This window comes from Drosophila mauritiana, chromosome 2L, assembly GCF_004382145.1.
Source record: "Drosophila mauritiana strain mau12 chromosome 2L, ASM438214v1, whole genome shotgun sequence".
In the NCBI taxonomy this organism is placed as follows: domain Eukaryota; kingdom Metazoa; phylum Arthropoda; class Insecta; order Diptera; family Drosophilidae; genus Drosophila; species Drosophila mauritiana.
This window is the reverse complement of record NC_046667.1, coordinates 2,115,649-2,141,032: the sequence shown is the minus strand read 5'-3', so window position 1 is coordinate 2,141,032 and position 25,384 is coordinate 2,115,649. Positions and strand designations below refer to the sequence as shown.

Genomic DNA, 25,384 nt, shown 5'->3' with positions numbered 1-25,384 from the left:
AAAGATTGCCAACTGGTTTCCATGAAGATCCAAGATTTATGGGATCGAAAACACCTATCAGCTAGCACCTCCAAACATTTTGTTTTACAATAGAGCGCTTTTCCCAGGCGCGTGGCGCTTATTTCATTTTCGGCCAGGGGGTCGTATACATAATTTTTTCAAATGCTTGAGAGCATTATCGCACACTGATTAGAGTTCCCGGTATTGTCTTATCTATGTTTATGTGCGCAAAGCTCGCCAATAGTCGCAATTGACAGGTAATGGGTATGGCATGCTCGATCATTTCAAGATACCCGCCACAAAAGGTGTGTATGTTATCGAGTGAGAGAACGATCCCCTGGTTTTTCGGCGCCCATGCTTCTGGTATCAGCATGAATCTTTTGTTTAAACTTTATCTTCTATTGATTAACAACTAAATCGAGCGCCCCACGCGAATTCGACGCCGCCCACAGACAGCGGTTGCCTATTGAGTTGTTTCGTAGTAAACTTGGTGGGTTTTAAATTATTTAAATTATTACCTCTGCGAGCTGTTGCTTCTTTCGTTGCCAAGGAAGTGGATGGGATCTGTAAATGTTTACGCGCCTAATGATTTGTTTGTGGTCTTTGCACACACTCCTACTTCTCAGAGTATAATAACATAATCGAGATTATTATGGCAATTGTGGGGAATCTGGGAATTTTTAAAATTACGAACATAAAATACGTATGTTAATTGAGATTATTGTGAAATTATTCCGGAATTGGAATTGGAATTTGTGGCGCATGAAAGTTCTGATATAAGATTGTTTATAAATATTGATATATAATGAGTAGCAGAGGGCTGTCTCTCAATCGTTAAAACTGTAACTCAAATGAGACTGACATCGAAGCTTCACTGTACCTCAAAATATAGCTCCGATTTAGATATAAATTTTGGCGCTAAAACGGATACGGATCAAAGCGCGACTTCCTTAAAAAATTATCTTATTTTCGTATTCTTCGCCAGTTCTTTTTGAATTGTGTTTGCTGTATGTCGCTCCGCTCTCTTCGCTTCTCTTTCTCTTTAGCTTCTCTCTGCGCCTGCGCCGACTTGTTCATGTTCGCCGCCTGTTCGAATCGAATCGGCAGTCAAAAAGAAACTGCCGTGCTGGGCGGACGTGTTGAAGAGTCGCTCCTGAAAGCAACTAGACATTCTGCTGTAAATGGCAAACTAATATGTTTTAAATTGATTAATTCACAATTAATAGAATTTAATTCGTGCGCGGCGTTGAGGAAATAAACGGTTCTTCTTAGCTCGGTGTGTGTTTACATTGCCCGGTGTGTGTGGATGTGCGCGAAACGGAAATAAGAAATAAACAAGAGCGACAGCAACAACGCCAACAACAACAGCAACATCAGCGAGAGCAAAGCAACGCAACAAGAAGTGCAAGCAAAAGTGAAAAGGAAGACGAAAGAGGAAATGCCAAAGTACAACAACAAATACACGAACAAAACGCCAGAGTGCAAGTGCATCGCGTGAGTGTCTTACAGTGTGCGTGTGCGTTTGTGTGCCCGCGTCTGCTTGTGTGTGCGTGCTGCTGAGGCGGCGACGGAAGTAAAAACGCTTGACTTCGCCTTCTTCTTATTTATTTGCTCCGCTTTGCGGCTGGCATTCGTCGCAGAACGAAGCGAAAACAAAAACAAAAACAGAGAGCCAGGATTAGCCCCAAAAGCACACAACCACCGCCCACTCGGCGCCCCCCACCAAAAGGAAACAGCAACACAAACAACAATGGCAACTTGGCGCGACGCCCTCTTCGTCATCAGCAGATAACAACAAGAACAACATCGAATTAACAGAAACAAAACCAAAAACAAAAAAAAAAAACAAGAAAGCGAAGCAAAAGCTAAAGCATTCTGGGATCTGGACATATCCGCTTCCGCGTTGCTTCTGTCGCTAAAAAGCTCAAGAATCGAATCCGAAGCCCAACGCAAACAGACGAAATCACTCACTCACCTTACAGTACGTAACCACAGTGCACAGTGGAGCAAACAGGTGAGAATTTTGATAATTTGTATACTTTTTGTTGGGAACTGTTAAATTAATCATTGTCGAAATAGTAGCAGAAAGGAGTGTCAAAAATAAAAACATTTTTTCTCAATGTGTAAGCACAATGGTTTTTACAATATCTGGAGTTCTTTTATATTCGTAATCGTGCAAAAGCAGCAAGACATTAATGAATTATGTACGTTTAATCGGTGTTAACAGACATTACCCTTGTATCACTCCATTCCATTGTCGTCGTTGCTTTTTTTACGAATTGGTTAAAACACCATCTTTTGGTACATGTATTTCCCATAACTACGTCACAATGGTCATGGAAACAGAAAAGTTTCTTGTCTGAGCAGCTGATAAATAATTGCTCCACCTTAATCTGGCTTTGGTTATCTGCTGCATATGACTTGCCCACTTCGCTCCACCCGACGTCTTACAATGTCTGAGTTTTGGTCTCTGGTTGAGGTCAACAATTTGTCGGATCTACACGTGTAAACAGATAACTTGGGCTATATTTGGTTCGCAGTACACACATATGAGATGGATGAAGACTCGGCAACAAAGGTTTATCTAAGGTTTTAGCTGATTTATTTGCCTGTTCAGAGGATCTGATTGTGGCGTTTTCATTGGGGCTTGTTTAAATATTAAGAGTTACAATTTTATGGGGATCTTGGGAGTGGTTTTATAGTTTAATTATTGTTTTGTTATCTGATTGTTGCGCATAATTTGTTGTATGTTCTTCTTGTTTCCAAATATGATTAGATATTTCTTACAGTCGAGTTGGATTGTGATTAATTATTACCTGTGCTTGAGAACCATATGCAAATAGCTCAGTCTGGTAACAATATGATATGATAGTAATTTCTCTTCCCAAGCCTACTGTCTTGACTCGCATTGTATGCACGGTACGCTCCACCGATTCGCTAGCATTCTACAATACGAACAAGATCGATTCACTTGGAAAATAGCCTCTTCTATTTTCACATTCCACTCCACATTACGGTACCTGGGCGCTTTTCGTAATGCCCGTTGCATCATATTGGCCAGTCCGAGTTTTCCGCCTCGAAAATGATGGAAACGGTAATTATCGGAGTGCATATCGGTGTGCTATGCGCTATATGCTATATGCTATAGAACCGTGCTTTCGGAATGGTTCTTTCGGTTCGGTTCACGAGTCTCTTGTTGCATGCACTTTTCTATGGAAGTGAAGTGAAACAAAAGCGGAGCGTTGAGCTCCAATTAGGGTGACTCCGGCGACTCTGGCAAGCGTCAGCGAAATCTTATCGCAGCAGCGCTATGGCGAAAAGAAATACCCACACTGTCATAAAAGCGTATGTACATACTTATGTGCATATATGTAGTATATGTATGAAGTATGTACATAAAAAAAAAGTAAAACAGCCAGCGGAATTGTGTTTATTTATTTGCCTTTGCCGACCGACGACGTCGAACAAATCAGCCAAACAGTTCCTGCTTCTGCCGCAGCTATGAGGTATACATGTATGCATGTATATGTATGTGATTTCAGGGGGTGGTAGTGGGGGGTGCGAACTAGACACACACCTGATCGTGCGCCACCTCCGTTATTTTATTTTTTTGACGAGAGCAGAATTCTCGCCAATAAATTTCATTATGTATAAAACAAACACATGCACTGTTTGGGTCAGCCAAATAGCTCTCAAGAAAAGAAATGCTTTATTGGTGGGGAACATTTCAAGAGTATTAACGTATTTCTGCAGCTAGTCACTTTAAAAATCTTTAAAATTTTTTAATATCTTATCGGTAAACACCTATTATAAATAAAACGTAAACAATAATAAATAATTTTATAACGCAATGTCACTAAATTAATCTGTCCCTATTTACCTGCGTATGATTGTGCGCACGGATGTATTAAGATTTGTTTCTCAAAAATAAACAGTTTCTCTCTTCAATTAGCGGGAAACGAAATAAAACTTGTAGAAGCTGCGATTTCGCTTGGCGGTTTTCCTTTCCTGGTTCCCCTAGAGACTTGGCCTGGTGACCAGCCGGCGGCAGAAAAGCGGCAAAAGCAGCGTAAATACAATAAATTAAATTCACTTCCGCATTGCTCCCAACAAAAAGAAACAACGTAATGGGGAATGGGTGAATGTGTGCGGTTGTGTGTGTGTGTGTGGGGCGAAAGACAAACGACGTAAGAGAAAGAGCGTGGCAAGTGCACGGAAGAGAGCGATCGCATGAAAAGAGGAAGATGGAGGAGCAGAGCAAACAGGTATAAAAACTGTTGATCGTTGGAAGAAAGAGTGGTGGGGAACAGAGGGAGTGAAGCAAGAAAACATCGACCTATTCCCTCGCACACACACACACACAGTCGGCCAGCAACTGACTCACTCGCACTCACACGTGCGAATCACAACCAACCCGTACAACAACATCAAATCAACAACAACTTGGGGCGGCAAAATAATGAAGAGAAGAGGAAGAAAATGCCAAGCAGCAGCAAAAACAACAATAAAAAAACGCCTTAAAGCGGCTCAGATATTAACACAAAATGCCGAGCCAGCAAAAAATGCATGGCTGTGTGTGTCTCTCTTTATTCCAGACTGTAAGAAAACGACATGACAAGTTCTTCAGAAAAACCAACTATTAGCGAATTAAACCAGAAATAAATATACAATTTCGGGATTATCGCTGTTGTTTTTTATTATGTAAATACTGCTCAGCTTGTGTGGAGTACTTTCATGTACAAATAACAAATAATAAAGATATGGTAACCACAAGCCTCAATTAATCATATTAGGGTCACTTAAGGGTTAAGGTCTCGGAGAACGTCGCCGAAACTAACACAATGATAAATCCATGTATGGCTGGTCTTGTCTTTCCTTTCTGTTGGCTTTCGTTGTTAGGGGCGAATGCATTAGCATTCTTCTTCTTGCTACATTGCTTCCTTTTCTTCTATTTCGCTTGCGTTTGTTGGTGTAACTTGCATGCGGAAGCTTGCATTCAATACGAATCGCACACATTTACATACAAAGATGCATTAAAACATATGAACATTCGTATGTTGTTGATATCGCTCAGCAGATGTTGCTATTGTTGTTGGCCGCTGTTTTTGTGCATTTGCATTTAAAAAGCGGCGAACGAACCACTTGTGCGTACTATATATCCCATTGTAACCCATTTTATAGTGCAACGAAATCACACTAACCTGAATTTGCCATAAATGCAGCCAGCTTCCATTACGTCGCGTCTCAAATTCGCAAAAGAAATAAAGAAAGTAGTGCAAAAGGCAGGCGAGAAAAGCAGCAGCAACAGCAACACTCCAATCAACGATCGTGCGAATTTGCCATTAAAAGCGGTAAAATATAAACACAACACTTCCCTCTCCTTCACACAGTGTCAGTCTGTCTCTTTTCCTTGGCTACAGTGGGCAAGTTTCGGGAATTTCTTTTAGGAGTTGCTTTTAAGGATGTGGTCAGTGGGAAAATCTATAGTTGTTGCTCAGAAAAAAACAATGAGCTCATGCCTGGAATAAGGCCAGCTTTCAGGAAATAAATGATGATGTTTTCCAGAGAAATTACAAGTTAATTTTGTAGTTAAATAATGCAAAGATATACATTAAAATAGTAATTGCATCATTTAAAATTGTTTGAAAATATGTAAGATAAAAATGACTCGCTCTTTGAATACACTTAAAAGTATAATGTTCAATTTAAAGTGATGATATTTGACGAAATAGTACTTTATATCCGCATATTTTCGATGCAAAATACTTAAGTCTTCGCTGGTAGATCTCCACCCAACGGGCGACCCATTCATCTTGCACTTCTGACAAGTTCCCGCAATCTTTTCTCACGATCATCATTTCCCCATGTTTCCCAATTTCTACCCGCACCGAAATCCGACTAAAACCTAGTACACTAATACTCGTATTACTCCACTAGTACGATGGTGCTCTCTCTGTCGCCCTGGCCTGCACCCGTCTCTTTCGCTGTCTGAGTAACCTGTTGTGTGAATTATGTTACGAACGTAACGTGTTTCAAAATATAGGAAGTCTTGCTTGAGTTATAATACTCCGCTCAACTCGACTTTGGTGCTTTAACGGTGACTTGCTATTATCTAACTACACTGAGCGGGAGAGGTAGAGAAAAAAGATGGGGTGGAAGAGGGAGAGGGAGAAAGAAGCGAACGAAGCGAAGCAACAAACAGAAAAAGCCAAAACACACAAACAACACAAATATTCGCCGCATTTTCTGCAGTTTGTGGCACATTTTCCTTTTGGCACACATACGGAAAAGGGGAAGGGGCACCCAAAGGGGGTAGTGGGGGCGCTGGAGTGGGTGGTTAAGGGGGGCAAAAGTACATCAAGCAAGAAGTGGAGTAATGTTGTGGAAAGTCGCTTTTAAGTCGTCGTCTGTCGATGCAACACAATTAGGTAATTTTTCTCTTTCTTCTTATTGAACTCCCATGGGTGGAGTAAGGGGGGTGGTGGAAACCCCCTGCCCCGCACACAGGGGGGAATTGCGTGGTGGATAACGTAACAGTTTTGGGTGCACCTAGCCTAAGCTGATGGCGTAACGCCAAAAAGGAAGTATCCGTAACGCTTGTCTATCGCCAGATAAAACCCAGAGACGACGAAGCAACAAGGAAAACCTCGAGCTGCACGAAAGAGCCGGGCTACCAGGGGGTTCGAGAGTTACACACCCAAGTTTTATGGCCTGGTAACAAGAGATACTTGAAGCGACCCTTAGTACGTCACACTGACCGACGATTGTCCATTACAGTCTTTATCTAATACAAAGGGTAACTGTAACTGTACGGAACTGATAAATTAAGTATGGGAACACTGAGAAAAACTACGATACCAATTAGATTAAAGAAAATGTAGAAAAAGAAGTAACTCAGTTTGAAAAAACCCAAGTTATTTATCCTCAATTTACAATAAATACACGCTTATCCAAATGGGCAATTAATATATTTTTGTGGCATCGCGATTATCTGGATTATGCCTCAAATGAAGAGCATAGCATGTATTGCCTCAAAGGAGAAAGCATTGCCTGTAGGATATCGAACCCGTACCATCACCTTTAACCTACCTGTTGGACCTACAACAATGAGCTCAGCTGAAAGCGGAACAGGTTCGCAACTTGATGGGTGGTCCCTGGCAATAATTGTCACTCTCGAGACCCTAACTGTGCGACCCTCTCAGCCTCTCACGACCCCCGGCAAACCGACCAGCCCAGCTCTCGTCTCGATATGATCCCGACCTAAATCGACCCCTCGACTTGACCCGAGGAAACAGAACGCACAATGGAGTTTTGGCATTTGGCACTTCAAGGAAATTGCATTCAAAGGGCGGAAGAAGGAAGAGGAGAGGCACAGGGGGCGGTTCGAAACAGCAGGCCCTCCACTGAGAACAATGCAGCTGGTGAGGAGCCTCATTCTCATTCTCATTCCCACTCCCATTCCCATTCTCGTCGTCCTCCGCATTGCCTACTTCAAAACTCAGCGGGCAGCGAAGAGGAAATTTAGCTAGTTATTGTGCCACACTTGCAATGAATTGTGCACGAGCAGCGCACAAAAGGAGGTTGTTTTTCGAAAGCGATTTTAATTTGGGAGAGATTTCCACCATTTTGGTATAGTATTGATTCCCTTTTTGTAACTGTTTGCTTTCATTACTTTTTCTTTTTAAATCGAAATCGAATTTTGGCAAATCTTTCATAAATCAATTTGATTTCGGAGCCGATAGCACAGATAACGCTGCCCGAAATTCCTCTTTTTTTTGGAACCCACTAGTTGGTAAACCCTACGTGCATTGGTAGTACTAATATGTATGTGCCAACAGGTGTGCGTTTGCGTATAATCAGTTTGCGCTGACTGATAAGAAAAGTGGAAAGCAGCTCGGAACCAAAGTCATGTGGGTGGTAAGGGGCGGTCGAAAAGGAAGGAATCCAAGGGGGCGGGGATTCCAAAATGTGTTTTCGATACAGTGAGTGGTCTTTGTTGGGAAGTGAGGAGGATTTGGGGAACCGGAAATGACGCCAGTACAAGAATTTACGCTTTTGCTATACGATGGAGTGGGTGGCTCTCGTATATTTTGTTTTTGTTTTTTTTTTGTCTTAATTGATACAGTAATCAGTCGCAATCCATGTCACATTTACCATTACCCTTTCTTTTGCTTTTGCTATTATTTATTTATTTTTATTACACTTCTACACACGGTTCCTATCTGGGCACACGTACAATCGAAAAATGAGGAAAGAAAAGAAGCAGCAAAACAAAAGTATTTAGTTTTTATTTTTGGCTTTTTTGTTGCTTTCTGTTTTGTTTAATCATATCGCACGGTATTCACAAGTGTTATTATAATGATTGCAGTTGTTGTTGGGCCGAGAATATTGGGCTGTTCAATTATTTACACCTTGATACGCAGAGATACGAGTTTTGAGATTATTTTATGGCTCCTTTGGCCGGGTAGCACTTCAAAATGCGTTCACGCAATGGTGGAGCCGCGGAATATAAATAGGGTTCGATTCCAAGGTCGAAAGGGGTAAAGTGGGGCATTTTCAAACATACGAATCACTTGCAATTTTTGATTATATTATAAATATTTTAAATAGTTCACCTACTAATAGTGTTATTTCTTCTGTTTATTTGCAGGTAATTAAAATATTCTATACATAATCTATGCTTGTTAAAGTTGGTCGCGACAAACTTGTAAGTCACCTACGAGTATAACATTAGTATTAGGGATAGAGATATTAATTATAGGTATTCTTCTAATCGTAGAGAAGATGTTTTACTCTGGAAAGAGTTCATCTGAGGACTTACTTTACATCAAAGTCCACTTGGCTGTTCTCTTTTCCGTGCTCAAGGAAGTCAGTTGTCTCTGCTCAAGTGGCAAGGAATCCTCTTCCTACGCCTCAACTCCTCCAGCAGCACCTAAGCCCAAATTGTTTTATTAATACTGGAATTACAGTTGAGAAATTTTCAAGCGAACGCCGCCCTGTCTGCGGACCAAGTGTCAAATGAAACGACTGCCTCGAAAATACCCTCGGGCCAGATGAGATGAACCCACAAATGAGTGGATGGTATGGGATGGTATGTGACGGGATGAGATGAGATGCGGTGGGTTGGGGTGGGGTCCGAGTCAAGTAGGAGATTATATTATAATTTTCCAAGTAAGGCAAACACGAATTAAAACAAACAACAAAATTGACACGAACAGCACGTAGCGCAATGATGTTGAAGGAGCTGGAAACAGAAACGGAGATTCTGGCTCGGATTCCCGGGCCGCAGATGGGGCACTCTGCTTGCTCCTCTATTGTCGCCAAATTCATAATTAGCAGCAGCTTAAATGAGTTCTTGGCCGCCGGCAATGCGCAGCAACCTCAAGAGATCCCCAGATCTTAGAGGGCTCCGTGTATTACAATTGTTAGTTCTTGGATTGCCGGATTCTGGGTATTCCTCTTGTTGTCTCGTGCGCCGAGTGCCGAGTGCTGTGTCGGTGGTACTTTTTATCTCATTAGGTCGGTTTGCCACGTTTTAGTGGCTACTTAAGAGCAACTTGCGGCATAGCCAGCAATTGTTTATTATTATTGTGTCCACACTCACTCCCGTGCCATTGTCCGTGCTTATCAAGCTCCAAGCTCTTGCCTCTCGTCCCCATGCATACATACGTACATATATGTGCGCTCATATAATTATCATCGTTATTATGGACTGCGGCGAAAGCAATCTCTGGAGAAGCCTTTTCAAAATGCGCGCTCGCCTGCTAATCAGCTCTCTTAGAACGGCTAGAAGCAAAAAGCCAAACTATCGAAGTGCAGTCGGGAAATTCCGCCTGGAAACCGAAGTCAAATTAGTTGTAGCACTTGAGGAAATGCTTCTAGACCCGCCACCTTCCAAGTGCCTTGAATGCAACTGATTGGTTGGATACTACTCGTTTCCTTGATTAAAACTCAATGGGTTCGGGTGTTGGAGAGCTTTAGCATTTTCCTGCGAAAAGCAGGAAATTGTTCCTTTTGCAACACTGCTCTTCAATTGATAATTGTTCTGGAGTATTGGCTTCACTGTCTTATCTGCAGTCCGGTTCCGTTTCTAACCGTTTTTATGATGTTTGTGAAGCTCTTTTCTTAATCAATAATTCGTGTGCCGCCCTCTTCCGAAGCCCCCACCTCCGCCCTAATCGTTTAAAGATATGGCCAGTTTCCTGAACACGCTATAGAGCATTAGCTCGTGTATTACACATCATCAGCGATTACATGCTTTCGATTCCCACAATCGAACTGTCGGAGGAAGTGAGCGATGGCCAAGATGATGATGATGATGATGGTGTTCCTCCTGTGCCTGCTCACTGGACTTGGCGTCTTCCTGCCTCCGTAGATAGTCTACAACCTGTAGACTATAGACATATGGTATTAACTTACGCGCACTTATTCTTCATACGATCGCTGATTTTTTGCATTTCCCTGTTCCCTGCGTCTTGGAACCAGATTGTGATTGTGATTATAGACAAGCGTCAGCGTCAGCGTCTCTCTGTTTCTGTTTTCTGTAGCTCGAACATCCGCTTCCGCATTTATTAAGTGTCTTTCCACGACGACGCTTAAAACGTTCCCCACCGACCAGCTCGGTTAAGTTCAGTTCGGTTCGGTTGAGTTCAGTTCGTTTAGAACGTTTTTACAATTCAGGTTTGGCGGGCTAGCTCTGGACTTTGTTTTTTCTTCGCTATTTTTTCTGCTCGTTCTCCTCTGTAATTAAGATGCGAAGCGCGATCGTTCTTTGGCTCCGAGTGCGGGGCAGCAGGCGGAGGAAGGTGAGGAAGGGGAGGAAGCGGCTTCGCCATGCATGCCTAGATGCTAGCTATGTATGTGCTTGATTACTAGTGCAAATACTAACTACCGGTTTAGATGCCCGGCCAGATTGTGTGCACAAAAAAAAGAAGAAATGGACGGGCGATCGAGTCAGCTAGCGATCACTTATTGCACACAGAAAAATTGGGTTTAAGATCGGAACTGTGATCGTGGACGGGGAAGAAAGATTGTTGAAGATCTAAGCTCATTTAAGTACGTTCTTTTTTGGAATGATTTGAATTTATTAATACTTGTAGAGTAAAAGGGTATACCAAATTCGATTAATGGTATCAAGTTTCTTTTTCGACCCAATATATATTCTGAATTAGGATCACTCGTTGTACATATCATCCACCACCAATACACATATATTTAAATAGAACTCATATTTTCAATTAAGAGGTACATTACATTACAGTTTTGATTAGGGTTACATTTTTTTGGGGACGTGATTGATTTTTTATAGCCTTTTCTTATTAAGAAAGTGACGCATAGAACTTAGTTACGGCTCGAGGAATGTCGTAGGCTATCCAGAGCACTTCGAACATATAATTTCCCTCCGGAAAGGGCAGTATTTTGGTTACCATATTATTTATACTATGATATGGCATCTTATCGAGGACATGAAATCGTCCTAAAATGAATATAATATGAATAGTTACTTAATAATCTTCGGGTATACCTACGTCATAGGTACACGGGTGGTTTATGTTGGAATACTCTTTGTAAAAATTGTAAAAATAAAGAGCAACCGGATTGGATTTTGGCGAGTGTAGGAGTCTGCACGCGTCAGAAGTAATATTGTAGAGAAAAGGTTTATAGCCATTAAATTTGAATGCACCTGATTTGAAGAATGGTAATTTAGCTTAATAGCTTAATATTTAATGGCATGTATTCAATACATTACCTTAACTTTGGTTATAGGTATTTGTAGGAGGTTTACTTTAATGGAAACATATTTGTAAGATCGGTTCACAGATTTCAGAAAACAATAATCAATTAAGGCAAAGTCCTTATCCAGAGACTCGCACTGTAGATTAGTAAATTCTAATAGGGAATAGACCTAAAAGTAGCTTATTAAAGATGGTTTTTCAGTAATATCAATTTGTTACCTCTGTGAAATAATATATAGAAATTATCAGAAAAGCGACGAACAAATTCAGCTTGATTGCCATTATATTCTTTAGGTGTATATAATAAACTTTCTAATAAAATTGAACAACACTTTAAATTTCATGCCGCAATAGCTCGATTTTATAAATCTAGCTCTTAAATCCACGATCAAACCAAAAATAAGCAGCAGAAGTTCTGGGGGAAAACAAAGTTCTGCTGGTGGTTAAAATATTTATGTATCAATTAAAAACGTTCCCAATTAGTTCGATTAAAAACCATCAATTAAAATAGATAAAATCGGTTTGGTATTATCGAGAAAAATAGCGTCATTAAAAATTGTTTTTTAAAATCTGTGTTGGTGGTTATGTTTTAATAATGCAGCACAAATATTTTGGATGGAGCTCTTAAGATATTTTAAGAACATAAAAGGCCTTATAAATTTCATCGCAGTGTAGGTGGCTTAGCTAGGTGGCTTTTCGCTGGACCACGATCCAATTGCCCACAGGAAGCTGGAAGATCAGGCCGATAAATAGTCAAACGACCGGAGCAGGAAGTCGCTAAAAGTCTTTCTTCGATGGGAAGTCAGTCGCGAGCAATAAAAAGTGAAGGGGAGTCCGAACGACTGAAGTCGAGCCAAGTCAGATTGCTCTATGTATCTATGCGTTATCTTATCTGCGGAGGGGGCATATTTGTTATGAACTTACTGAAACTCAAGCAAATCGTAAACATTTCATAATACATATAAACATTATGGTGGAAGTGTGCGACAACGGATAGCGGAACATGTTGTATCTTTTATGTGTTCTGTCTATTTCTGTTGGTCTTTATCAGAGCAGCGACACCCAAGACAACAAGTAATCCTAGTTAACAGATATATATCGCCATGTGAAGCGCCAAAGGCCTCCGCAGCAGGTGTGCGCCGAGGACGGGATCTGGAACTGGAACTGGAATTGGAATTGGGACTCAACTGCGACTGGGGATCTTATCAGCTTGATGGACAAGGTTCCTTTACTGTTCGTTCTTAAGTCGAAGAGCCCCCACAAGATTGTGTTGATGGGTAGCTTGTGGGTGTTTCAGTGATGCTCTTCGAAAATGAATGACTTGTGGAATGAAATGGTTATCCAACCACCTAATTACAAAGTTTTCTTAGTTCTCTACATTGTCCTTCGTTGCTCCATGTAAACTCTACTCGAGAGTATGTGCTGGTCTTCAAACACGGAAGCTACTCATGTCAACCAACTCAATTGAACCCGTACTGACCCCGACCCCCAGCCAAAGAGACGCACATGAGATGTCCACTGCCCCTCGTTGGCATCCCCGCCAGCTTGGGGCAAACATAAAATTCCTGCTGCAGGCAGCAGTCCAACAATGATGATGATGATGTTGATGAGTGCCTTATTAAGTTAGGATGGTGGGCAGGAACAGCATTGAAGAGGGTGGGAGCGGCGGAGAAGATTGATGCAAGTGCGAGAAAATCGCAAAGAGTTGAAACAAAAACGCAGATGCGACTAATTGAATGTAATGGGCACAAATGATGCGGTTGATGCGGTCTAGGTCTATGAGTATCCAGCTCCTCACCAGCAAACACGCTGTATACACTGGAAAAAATTCACTATTGTCTGGAGAATTCGTGGTTACTATGTGAATCTAGTGAATCTAAAGAACTTGCTTTTATTCCCTCAGTGCATCTAAAACTCCCCATCATCATCCCCTTCTGAGAGCAAAAACAAGAATGATTCTGAACTCTTGTCTGGGCGTATGATGAACTCATCCATCGTATGGAAATGAAATATCTGACTGGAGATCTCCAGCGTCTCTCGCTGCTTTTTATTCCTAGGTAGTTAGCTACCGATTCGATCATAAGCATTATGATAATGATCGTAATGATGATGCTGTGCTTTTGCGCCCTTTGTTTTCCGATTGTTCCAATGCTCTTTATGAAGTCGGATATCTCCCTAGTCATGAGAATGATCAGCATAGCGCAGAGGTGTGTGTTGTTTGTGCTGCGGTTCGAGTTTGCATATTTATAAGAAATCCGAAGAGGTTATCGAACGTTTGATATCATTAGGCAGTCCATCCCTCTGCCCCTTCGAAGACCCGACGAGCACATAAAGATGAACAATGAGGCAGCAGAAAGAGTTCCACAAAAAAGAGGTAGAAAAAAAGAAAAAACAACGACTTGAAGCCGAGGCTTGAGCTACATTAGAACAAACACGTCACGTAACGCCTCCAGCAGCTGTAGATCTCGCCATCTCGCTTTTATATTTCTACACCTCTCTTTCGGCGATCGAGCAAAACAGAAGAGCCGGAGGTAAAGCTGTAGAAGACTTTAATGTTGGCCAGATCTTGTCGCCTGATCAAAAGAGAAAACTACAGTGGTAAGAACTATTCAGATCTTAAGGTTTCAAAAGTGCGACATGTTCTGCAGGTTCTTGCCTTCTAGAGATCACTGTATTCTAATGACCTACGAAAGCTTTGGGTGAAAGAATGCCTGTGGCTCTCCTTTCTTTCTTCATTTACAGCTACCGCAAGGCTTTAGGCCTGGCTCGACTTGAGATCGGGCTTTAGCACATTACCAAAAAATGCGTAACGATGATTGATTTGCCTGAGCTTGAGCTTTGAGCCTCCCTTGTTGTTTGAGGGCTCGCTCAAAAGGTGACCGAAGAAATAACAATAAAACAAAAGAAAAGCGCCTGCGGCTCTCCTCCAAGCTGAGCACACAAACCGACGATCTAGACAGAAAATGAACCACAGACATTTGGCTTATTTCCCCCTGCGTCTTCGCACACTTTTTCTATATGTTTTTTCGCCGTTTTGTGTTGCGAAGAAGAACCCGGAATTGGCGTTTTTTATTTATATTTTTTCTTGCTTTTTTTGTACCAATATACCAATACAGCCAAGCGAGGGCAAACACAAATAGCAAACGCGATACGCTCACGCGCTTGTTATGCACGCTCAGCAGCGTCTAAAAGCGTTGGTAAGGGGGGTATTGCGGGGAATTCGGGGGCTAAGGTAAATCAAGAGTTACGAGCGTTGTTGCTGTTTCTTAAATATACGGCGACGAGTGTTGAGCGCCGAGCAGTTATAAAAGCAAAGCAGGTCGTTGACTTAGCTATTTCGAATTTTGAATATCTTTTTTATGCTTATTAATTGAGTATTTGATTTGAGCGGACACAGGCACACAGACACAAATGGCAAAATCCGAACACGAAATACACGTGCAGAAAGTAAACACATCTATAGGAACCACATGAACTCGAACCTCTAAGTAAACCTACTCCATTACTCATAGCTTATTAATCGTAAATGTGACACTTTTAAAGTTTAATTGATTAGCTAGTCAACTCTGGAAGTGAAATACAAACCCTAGAGAATTTACAATGCAATATTTTCAAAGAAACCATAATATTTCTATCGACCTTAATATCAAAGCCCTTTATTGGCTAAGTGAATCGAAAGGTTACCTTACATCTGGCCGTCAAAAGAACATCCTATACCTACCTCGATCGATATGAATCGAACTGAGAACGAGAACCCCAAGAAAACTCATTGAATTACACACAATTTGCGGACTAGGGTCAAATCCCTTGGCTTTAGGGGTTGATTTAGGGCCAGAACGAAAACACCAGCCGAACAGAAGAGACGAGATAAACAAAACCGATGCTGCACTTGAGCCCGCTCAAGAAAGACCTCATAAAAGAGATCAAATGTCAACGACAGCAGCACCACCACTATATGAGCACCACCATCGATCGGCACCACATGCCTCGTCATTCTTCCTTTCAGTTACTTCATTCCATTCTTTGATGGGCTTCAAGGAGATCCGTAGCCGGGTTTCCAAGAAGTCCTACAAGATGTAAAGCAAAGTGCAGATCAGGTAGGGGAAGGACGGACGCATTTCCTCATTGCTGCTCCTCTACCTAATCGACACACTGAGAGAAATGTGTTCAGGAAGAGCTCCAAATTAAATGAAAATAGCATTGATATTTATTTAACCCTACTTGAAAAGTTTGTCAGTGTACGAAAGGAGACAGCATCCCTCTGACTCTCTCTTTCTCGCACCTTCCCTTCGATCGAACGCTGAGCCGTTAATCTTAATGCGCCATGGCTGCTGTCGCTTCTGTCTCTCTTCGGGTTCCTTTTCCCCGACATTTCTGGCTATCAGATTTTCTTATTTTCCCATCGTTCTTACTGCGCAGCACTTGATGCACCCAGTGTGTGCCGGGCAGAGGGGGGCGGAGAGGCGTGGCGGGGGTCCAGTGAGAAGAGGATGCGCCTGCGGAAATTACTCATTAACGTTCAACTCCTGCCCGGGCACTCGGGTGATTCACTTGGCAAGCTGGAATTCCAGCTGCGTCTAGGAGTGCCGTGCCGATCAGAAATGCCATTTGAGTGTCGTCTTAAGGGGCTAAGCGATAGGGAAGCACTGGTGGCGTTGCATTATAAGTGATATGCGAGCGGGATGCCACTTTTTACTTTATAATATTAGATTAATCTGAGCTGTTTCCATTCGCGACACGTCACGGAAAAATGTATCTAAAATGGTTTAAAGGCTGCTTCCCACAATGAAATTATTCAAGAATTCGGTATAAGATTTCGTACAGCAGATAGGAATAATAGTGCAAAAATCCGAGCTGGTATGAGCGTTTAACGTATCTTATCTGATTGCTGTCCCACATAATCCTTTCCATTCTCTTCTATAGGAACACTTAGCTCCTCGACTTCCTTATCCGCCTTTCAGAACTCTCATGTCCCATTTTCTAGCATTTCCGATCCCACGATCCCACACACGAAAACCCCTCCTCCTTGTAAATCTTTTTTTCTTCGCCAAAAACGGAAACATTGGCAATACTCGTAGAAAGAGCTCATGGAATTCTTTAACCCATTTGCTTGTTTTTGGTTTTCCAGCTTTCCTTCCACTCCCCCGGGCATTTATTTCTTTCTTTTTCTAAACTGATCGTTTTATAATTTTCGTTTGTAATTTCCGTTGAAACCGGTTCCAGATCGCTCGCATACCTTGCCTCTGATTTTGAACTACCTGTGTGCCTGACTTGATTTCGAGTTGTGCCAGAGAGGGAGAGGTGACCGAATGCTGCTCTTTTCGGATTCTTCTCTGCCGCGCCTCCTGTGTCGAGATTTAGAAATATTCTTTATACTCTTATTGCGTGCGTGCGAAGACGTGATGCACTGAGAGAAATCTGGTTTATTTGGTAAATTGTGTAGCTCTGTGGCCAATGCCCCACGGTGGGCGCCAAATCTTATGATCGTGCTCCTGCAATGCATGGTCCACATCAGCTTTCTTACATTTTTCTCAGTGAACTTCCCCAACTCTGCCTCTTCCTGGGTCTGCTGCCCTGCCTTCCTTTTCTGTTTTTTTTTTGTGTTTCTGTTGCTGGCTGATGAGCATTCATTTGTCATTTTACTACGTGCCACCGACTCCAACTTTTAGCCGAATGTTTATTTATTTTGTGTTGCTGTTGCTGGTGCTGCGGAACATGTGTGCACTAGAATATATGATTTTATTTTAGTGAAAACTCAACCATGTGTTGTGGCAACCGAAATAACACGTAGGATCGTTCTTGTGTGAGTGTGGTGTGTGCCTGTATGTGGAGTGTGCACAATCAGCGGCGGGGCATCAGCATTTACCTCTAGCTCTCTACAAAAACAAATAGATCGGATCGGTTGTGGATCGGATAGACCCCCTCTAAGCCCTCTACTTGCACAATAAAATATTCAAGGCGATTATTATCATCCTCATCATCGTCATCAACCTCCGCCCCCTCCTTTCCCCATTCCCCATCGCCGCCACAAATATTTCTGGTTCTGCCCTCCCTTTCTGGCGCTCTCGACAGCGCTCACTTGTTGAAAGCGCTTCCCGGAGAATGAGGAAGTTTCTTTCGGGAGAGCGAGGCAGTCGGATCCGAGTCGGTGAGGAGAGATGCGAGATAAATCTGAACATGTGTGCAGCGAAAACGTCTGGTCCGGCTATAAGTGGGAATGGGTACACCAGAGGACGAGGATCTAGGTCCTATCAATATTTACAACAAATAAACTCGTGAAGATACAATAACTTTTTAAAATATCCAAAATATCCTACGCCATTGTTTTGGTATTTGTGTCTAGATAGGGTCCATCGTGTTTAGGTGATGCTACACCTTCTCTCCAAGCTCCCCAACTCTTCATCATCATTTCGATCCACCGACTGAGACTCGCTGCTCTCCTTACCCACTGGCGGATTTATTAGTTGCTCCATCGCAGCAGCGTCTTTCTCCAACACGGCTTGCTCCCAACCCACTCCCTCTTCTCCGGCTGCTGCTTTTGGAAACGGGTTTGCTGCTTGGAATGTGCACTTCCGTTTGCTGCTGCAGCGAGATACGAGAGTGGGCAATGGGCACGGCTTTCAAGTTTCGAGAGACGTTCGACTCGGCCGCTCCCCCCCGTTTGCCCCTCGCCGGGTGCCATCAATACATTCGCTTATGTTGAAAACTTTACAGCAAATGATCACCGCCATGTGTGTATACGTCTTTCGGTTTTTGTGTGTCTGCGATTGGTTTGTACACATCCGGAACGGCAGTGTACCGCCGCCCATGCACACCCATACACCCGAATACATCACACATTTTTGGTGGAAATTACCATATTGAGAAATTTACAATTAAAAAGCTGCCGTCCACAGGCTTTGGCGACTTAGAAATGCTCTAAGAGTTCCGCTAAAACCCTCTTACACCTAGAATGTTTATTCTTATCTCGTTTTTTTTACACTTCTCAAGATTTATTTTTATTCTTTGGCAACCTATAATATTGCTTTCCAAATATCACCAGGAAGTGAAATTGAAACCAAGGTTGTGAAAATTTTCTTTATGTACGAATTTTTTTTGTTCAGGTGTGAATTGTCAACTTTTATTACCTTAAGTATCCGGATATGAAAGCGGAAGCACATAAATGGGATGTAAGGTTGCGCCCCACAGTGGGCGCCAATTGCTGGGCTTACTCAATGCAATTAATAGCGATAAATAGCGAACATTTGGATCAATTTTTAGGTCAACAATACAATGTTTATTGTTTTCTGTGTAGCGCATTCCCCAGTTCGTTGTGGTTGAACATTTTTTTTTTGGAACGATCTTCTCTCGCTCTTGCTCTTCCCCTCTCGCCTGCCTGCGCCTCGGTCGCTGCGGGGGTGTGTTGCTGCTGCTGCCGCTGCCGCCGAAGATGCCCGCTGAGCGGTGATATCGAGGAGGAAGAGAAGAGGAAGAAGTCCGGTCCAGACCTCTGCCTCTGCCTCGGCCGCTGCCTGATCCTCTGCTGCGCCGCCCCGGCCTCTGCCGCTGCCAGTGAGTCACGCTCTGCGCTCTCTGAGATCGAGATCCCGCCGCCAGTTTGCGCCAAGTAGTGTTCGGATGCGCTTGCCCGCTATATGCCGTATATCGCTGTACCATCACGCTCACACGCACAAATAGATCGTTCGGTCGCGTTTCTGTTGTTTTTGTTGTTCTTGCGTCGGCATCGGAGAGATATATTATTTGTTTATTTCATCCTCGTCCATCGGCTGCCCCGCGACGATTATGAAGAAATCTGATTTGGTTGGAATGCGAATGTCTGTCTGAGTGTCGCTCTCCCGCTCGCTCCCGCTGACGGATCGAATCGGACCGGATCGTATCGGATCGGTATGTGTGGCGTCTGGGAGCGGGATACACTGGCTACCCACACTCTTCTGCTCCCCGTCCCCGGCTAGGTGATGTGTCCGCTTAGATATTTCTCTGGCGGAAGTGTGTCGACGAGTGATCAACAGCATCCATTGGCCACATCCTTTTGCGTTGAAGATTACTCAGTAGTGAACTTTGAACCACCAGAGGAACCGTGTGTTTGGCATCCGTGCCAGAATCCGTGGTAGTTTTCCATATCTACTTTACCCAGAATTTAAAATAAACAAAAAAGTTTCGCCTTAAATAATTCAAATGGCGCTGTGAAGAAATGTACGTTTTGGGTTATGGCGCCTTAAAAATAAATAAACTGGTTTTAATACACATTCACAAGGATCAAATAGCTAAACATCAAAAAAAAAGTTTAAACAATAACTAAATGTAGTGTTTCAAATGGATGTGATTCACGATAGCCAACATTTACATGGATTACTCACAATATAGCCTCAAATAAAGATAAACAATTTTGTAGTCTCCAGAATATAACATCCAATTACTAACATTAATATTTTACTCGCTTGCTCTAAAAGGTGTTCCTTGTACATATATAATTGTATATCTAATGCCTACTTATGCCACTTAACTGATGTCAAATATTTTTTTTTTCTTTTTAATTTGTAGATAACACCGCTTAAAAGCAATTCCAGTGGCTTCCACTCACCCACTGATACGGATCCGCTGACCAGGACATTTCCTTACACACTGTGGCTGCATGTCCAAAATGAAAATGCTCCCAGTACAGTTATCATTGAACTCGCTGAATCCCGGCATCTGGAGCGATGTGCTGTGGCGCTGTCCCCCAGCGCCGTCCAGCCAGCTGGCGGAGCTTAAGACACAACTGCCCCCATCCCTGCCTTCCGATCCGCGCCTCTGGAGCCGCGAGGATGTGCTTGTCTTCCTGCGGTTCTGCGTCCGCGAATTCGATCTCCCAAAACTCGACTTTGATCTCTTCCAAATGAACGGCAAGGCGCTGTGCTTGCTGACACGAGCGGACTTCGGTCACCGGTGTCCTGGGGCAGGAGATGTGCTCCACAATGTGCTGCAGATGTTGATCATAGAGTCCCACATGATGCAGTGGCACCTGCCCAACAGTCCAGTGACGCCCACCAGTCGTTATCCCCTGTCGCCGCACAGCCATCCGCCGACGCCCACGTGGCCACCGCTGAATGCTCCTCCCGAGAACAGTCCCTTCCACACTTCTGCTCACGGTCTGGCAGGCCACCATTTTATGGCGCCGAACTCGGTTACGCTGAGTCCTCCGCCCTCAGTGGATTCCCAGGCGAGTAGTCCCCCCCAGGCACCTTACCAAAATGGAGGCGCCACTGGAGCAGCACCAGGATCAGCAGGAGGACCAGCACCAGCTGCAGGAGGAGCCACAAACACCAGCAATCCCACGTCGTCGAGTGCCAGCAGCACCGGCAGCAATGGCTCCCAGCCGAACATTATGCCCATGAAGGGTATTAGCAGTGCCAGCAGTAATCACTCTGATTCCGAGGAGGAGTACTCTGAGACCAGTGGTGGAGTGAGCAAGATGCCACCAGCACCACTGTCCTACAGCACGGCCAGTCCGCCAGGAACACCCATACTGAAAGATATTAAGCCGAATTGGACGCAACAGCTCACGAATAGTTTTGTGAACTCATGGTCCCAGCAGCAGCAACAGCAGCAGCAGCAACAGGCTGCTGCAGTGGCCGCAGTAGCTGCTCAGGCACAGCAACACCAGTTGCAGCAGCAGCAGCAACAGCAACAACAACAAATGCCCCAGAAGCTGACCCTGGATAATACTGCTGGTCCAGTTGTGACCCCTGCTGGAGGATCCATCTCCGCACCCACCACGCCCAGTTATATGTACAAAGCAAAGAGGGAGTTCTTCCCCGAGAATTCTGAGCCCAATACAAGTAAGTTGTTAAGTGATGCTGCTACCCACCCAAACAAGGACTTACCTCTATTTTTATGTGTTTATTGTAGATGGCCGCCTGTTGTGGGACTTCTTGCAACAGCTGCTGAACGATCGCAACCAGAAGTACAGCGATCTGATAGCCTGGAAGTGCCGCGATACGGGAGTCTTCAAGATCGTCGACCCCGCCGGACTGGCAAAGTTGTGGGGCATCCAGAAGAACCATCTGTCCATGAATTACGACAAGATGTCGCGTGCCCTGCGTTATTACTACAGGGTAAACATACTGCGCAAAGTGCAGGGCGAGCGACATTGCTATCAGTTTCTGCGCAATCCCACGGAACTGAAGAACATCAAGAATATATCGCTCTTGCGTCAATCGACACCGGCGAATGGCAATGGCGGCAGTCCATCAATGCCGCAGGGCAGCAGTCAGGCACCTGGAAGTCCTGCTGGCCAGAACTGGAATACCCAGCAGCAGCAGCAGTCCCAGCAGCAACAACAATCACCACAGAGACCCGCTTCGCGGAATGGTCCCATGAGCCTGCCCGCCGTTGCAGCGGTAGCAGCAGCGGCTGCTGCGGCCTATGGTCCACCACCCACATCGCCGCTCTTCATGCACGCCATCAATGGAGCCTTCCACTACCTTTCGGCGGCGGCAGCTGGTCCGCCACCCAATTCCCCTGCCCTAAACACCCCATCCGCTATTGGAGGACCCGACAAGTTCCAGTTCCATCCCCTCAAGCTGGAGAATGGCTCGGGATCGGGTTCGGAAAGCGCTGGCGAGGATCTGAAGCCCACGGACCTCAGTGTGAGCAGCAAGAGCACTGCTACCAGCAACGAGGACTGTTATCCGTAAGTGGATTGCAATCATCGCAATTTAAAATCATAAAGCTAATCAAGCGTTCGCCCTGCAGACTCATTCGCAACGCTGACGGCCTGACGACCATCAAGTTAATACGATACAACGAACACCAGGTAGCCGCTTCGCCAGCGGGGCAGTCCCCCAAGCACGATGACCAGCAGGCAGGCACCTCCAATGCCAGCAGCTCGCCCAGGCCCATGGATCAGGCCAGTGAACAGGCACAGCCAGTGCCGATGGAAAGCGATTGCAATGGCGGCGAGTCGGAGGACTCCTTCCGACACATGCAGCAGTAGGAGGAGAAGTGTCCTGAGACAATCACCGCACTACTTCCATCTTCCACTCCCTCCTGAACACACACAACATTACCTGAGCTAAATAATGTGGGACCAGCACAACAAGCGCACAGACACATAGACAGACACTCTGCTGGATAAAATTCTGGATGCCTTTCGGTTAGGATGGGTCGCTTAGAATTTGCAATCGAAACGGAAAACTCATTATTGAAGAATGTGTAGCAATTTCATTTCGAAACTTAAGAGAAATTAAGAAAACCACCTTGTATTTCTTTCATGCACGAAACTTGATATTCAATATTCAATTTCTTGATCAAAGGTTCTTCTAATCATTGCTGCTTTATAATTTCTTTTCGTATGTCAAACGACCTGTCCGACTTTCTGTACATAGAAATCACATCTGCATAAGCCAACACACAATCATACATACATACATTTATTTTATACATCATGCGTATTTATTAAGCTAAGCTAAGCAAGAGCAGAGTGCATGTAATTTCGTTGTTGTAAGTAGATTTCTTGAGCCGGCGCAGCGCAGCCTTCGATTATGTGCCAATTTCTACATTTATCAAACAAAAACAAAAATATGCCTAACCATAATCAATCGTATAAGTAAGAAATGAGTAGCGAATAAGGAGTAGAAATTATCCAGTATCTTAGTCCGTAAGTGTTGCCACCTTTGAGCTTTACAAATGTTGCCTCAACAATGGTTTCAAATTTATGAAAACGAAAAAAAAGAACAAAAAACCAACAAACATTGTTAAAATCTAAAGAGAGAAAGTGAAGGAAATATGAAATTTGAATTGTTGTCGAAATTGTTAATTAATATACAAATCAGCATAGAAAGAGTTTTTGTATACAACAAGACAAATTGATTTCTTGTGATAACAACAGAATTATCTTTGATTCACATTGGCTGAATGCTAACGCAACCAGAGCAGCTCCAAAAAGCCAACCTGCAACAGTTTGGCGATCCTTCGTGCGAGGATGGGGCTGCTCTCGCTTCAAGATCAGCCTGGAAAAAGAGCTTTCAAAATTCAATTTCAATTGAGCCCCTAGCCCTAGATACACTGCAACAAGAAACACGGATAGAAAAACATTGGCTTCCATTTTAATATAGCAATGATGATAAACACACACGCATATATGTATACACATTAGTTTTCTATTGCTCTTACTTTTATTTTTATTATTTTTACGCTAGTTTAAGTGGCTGCAATCGAACGGCAGCCCAGCAGCAGTAGCAGCAAATGAAGGTGTTCATTTAAGCATTAACAACTTTAGTTTGTAAAACGCTTACGATCTTACCACCACACTTCCACTCCCACCACCAGCCACCCACCTCCCACCACCCACAACGCACTCACCCGCTAAAAACACAATGAAACAATAGAAAATGTACATTTGAAGCACTTTATTAATTACATTAAACGGAATGAACAGAGTTAGGAGAAGATATCATCGATGCACGTTCATACATTTAGCCTGTAGTGCAACTGTAATTATTAATTATTGTGTAGATCTACGCTAAAGATAATTTTCTATTTGTTTTTCGTACGCCTTAAGTTTAAACACCGCCAATAGCTAATAATTAGCACTCTAGTGTCGCCACAATACCTGTTCTTCCATTGAAAACGTTATCTTTCGATCAATACATAATTTATATATGTATAAAAAAGGAAACAAATTTATATGCAATAAATAAATTGAAAACTGAAATCCAAGATCCCAAGGATCGATCGCCTTCATCTTTCTTGCGACTGTAATATACTGGGCTACAATTATTTAAGGATTTCGTTTCGATCTTTTCTGCAATCGTGCACTTCACTGTGGCGTTTTGGGCGAAGATTTCTAAAATCTTGATTTGTGTAATATTAGAAATGTAGAATTGGTTTCAGAATACATAGTTAAACTTTTTTTTTTAGATAAACTCCTGATTGTCCAGAAACTCTCGAATCATATTTCTGCAGGACTTAAGCAAGGCCCTGTTGCAGTTGCGCTCCTTACTGGGAATTGGAGTCCTTATCTTGGCCTTGACTATCGACTTGTTGCTCACTGAAGTCTCGGATTTCGCCGGAGTCAGGGATCTGCGAAGGATGTGCGATGGTATGGAACGCTTCTTCAGCGGCTGGCTGGCGACTGGCGGACGAACAGTCTGATCCTTTGGCGTCGTGTTGTCAGCAACTGCCGGCGGTGGAGTCGGGGAACTGGACTCTGTGTAGGATATAATGTTGTTGCACACTTGTCGATCGTATTGGTAGCGGAGCAACAAGAGAGCAGCAGCCGCCTCCAGTTCCAGAGCACTGTGGTTGGACATGGACACGTCGGCTGCGTCGGAATCTCTCACTGGCGAGGGAGTCGCCTGTTTGCGTTTGTTCAACATGCGGTACTTCATGATTAGACTGTCGAGAAGGAACTGATGTCCTGGTTGTCTCAGCACAAAGTTTATATATCCCAAGGATTTACCTGTTTATGGGCCGCCAGCCTCGCGCTCTACCTACCAATTGGTCGGTAATCCGAGTGGCCCTAATAAGTAACACCCTTTGGCACCAGTCAGGTAGGATCCTAGTTCAGCGAAAGTAATATTTCGCGAACTTTATTGATCCTCGCTATATTCAGCTAATCCTGCTAACCCTAAACCAGGTGCTCGTCTTTTATAAAGCAGATGGTTTAG

The 25,384-nt window shown here is 43.5% G+C and overlaps 3 protein-coding genes across 4 annotated transcripts; 1 reads left to right on the top strand and 2 right to left on the bottom strand.

Annotated features, from left to right (window-relative positions):
- The first annotated feature begins 1,106 nt into the window (after window positions 1-1,106).
- On the top strand, window positions 1,107-24,111 carry LOC117141622 (ets DNA-binding protein pokkuri). Its single transcript, XM_033305146.1, has 4 exons — window positions 1,107-2,014; window positions 20,277-21,553; window positions 21,624-22,407; window positions 22,470-24,111. The coding sequence occupies exons 2-4, from the start codon at window positions 20,368-20,370 to the stop codon at window positions 22,708-22,710; spliced, it is 2,211 nt and encodes a 736-aa protein (XP_033161037.1). The 5' UTR covers window positions 1,107-2,014; window positions 20,277-20,367; the 3' UTR covers window positions 22,711-24,111.
- LOC117141642 lies at window positions 11,238-12,225 on the bottom strand. Its single transcript, XM_033305207.1, has 4 exons — window positions 11,955-12,225; window positions 11,741-11,905; window positions 11,576-11,684; window positions 11,238-11,470 (listed from the first exon to the last, which is right to left on the bottom strand). Exons 1-4 carry the CDS (start codon window positions 12,015-12,017, stop codon window positions 11,319-11,321), a joined length of 489 nt encoding a protein of 162 aa, XP_033161098.1. The 5' UTR covers window positions 12,018-12,225; the 3' UTR covers window positions 11,238-11,318.
- On the bottom strand, window positions 24,110-25,384 carry LOC117141632. 2 transcript variants are annotated; one of them, XM_033305184.1, is made up of 2 exons: window positions 25,177-25,384; window positions 24,110-25,126 (listed from the first exon to the last, which is right to left on the bottom strand). In XM_033305184.1, the coding sequence occupies exon 2, from the start codon at window positions 25,103-25,105 to the stop codon at window positions 24,632-24,634; it is 474 nt and encodes a 157-aa protein (XP_033161075.1). In that variant the 5' UTR covers window positions 25,106-25,126; window positions 25,177-25,384; the 3' UTR covers window positions 24,110-24,631. The 2 variants fall into 2 exon arrangements, with proteins under 2 accessions (XP_033161075.1, XP_033161083.1); XM_033305192.1 differs by having other exon boundaries at window positions 24,110-25,112.

Coding starts and splice junctions, on each gene's coding strand:
- LOC117141642 (XM_033305207.1), bottom strand. CDS start 12,017: ATGGCAATCAAGCTGAATTTGTTCGTCGCTTTTCTGATAATTTCTATA. Junction 11,685..11,740: donor CCAAAGTTAAGGTAATGTAT/TGAATACATGCC, acceptor TTCTTCAAATCA/GGTGCATTCAAATTTAATGG. Junction 11,471..11,575: donor GGTTGCTCTTTATTTTTACA/ATTTTTACAAAG, acceptor TTTTAGGACGAT/TTCATGTCCTCGATAAGATG.
- LOC117141622 (XM_033305146.1), top strand. CDS start 20,368: ATGTCCAAAATGAAAATGCTCCCAGTACAGTTATCATTGAACTCGCTG. Junction 21,554..21,623: donor GAATTCTGAGCCCAATACAA/GTAAGTTGTTAA, acceptor TGTTTATTGTAG/ATGGCCGCCTGTTGTGGGAC. Junction 22,408..22,469: donor AGCAACGAGGACTGTTATCC/GTAAGTGGATTG, acceptor TTCGCCCTGCAG/ACTCATTCGCAACGCTGACG.
- LOC117141632 (XM_033305184.1), bottom strand. CDS start 25,105: ATGAAGTACCGCATGTTGAACAAACGCAAACAGGCGACTCCCTCGCCA.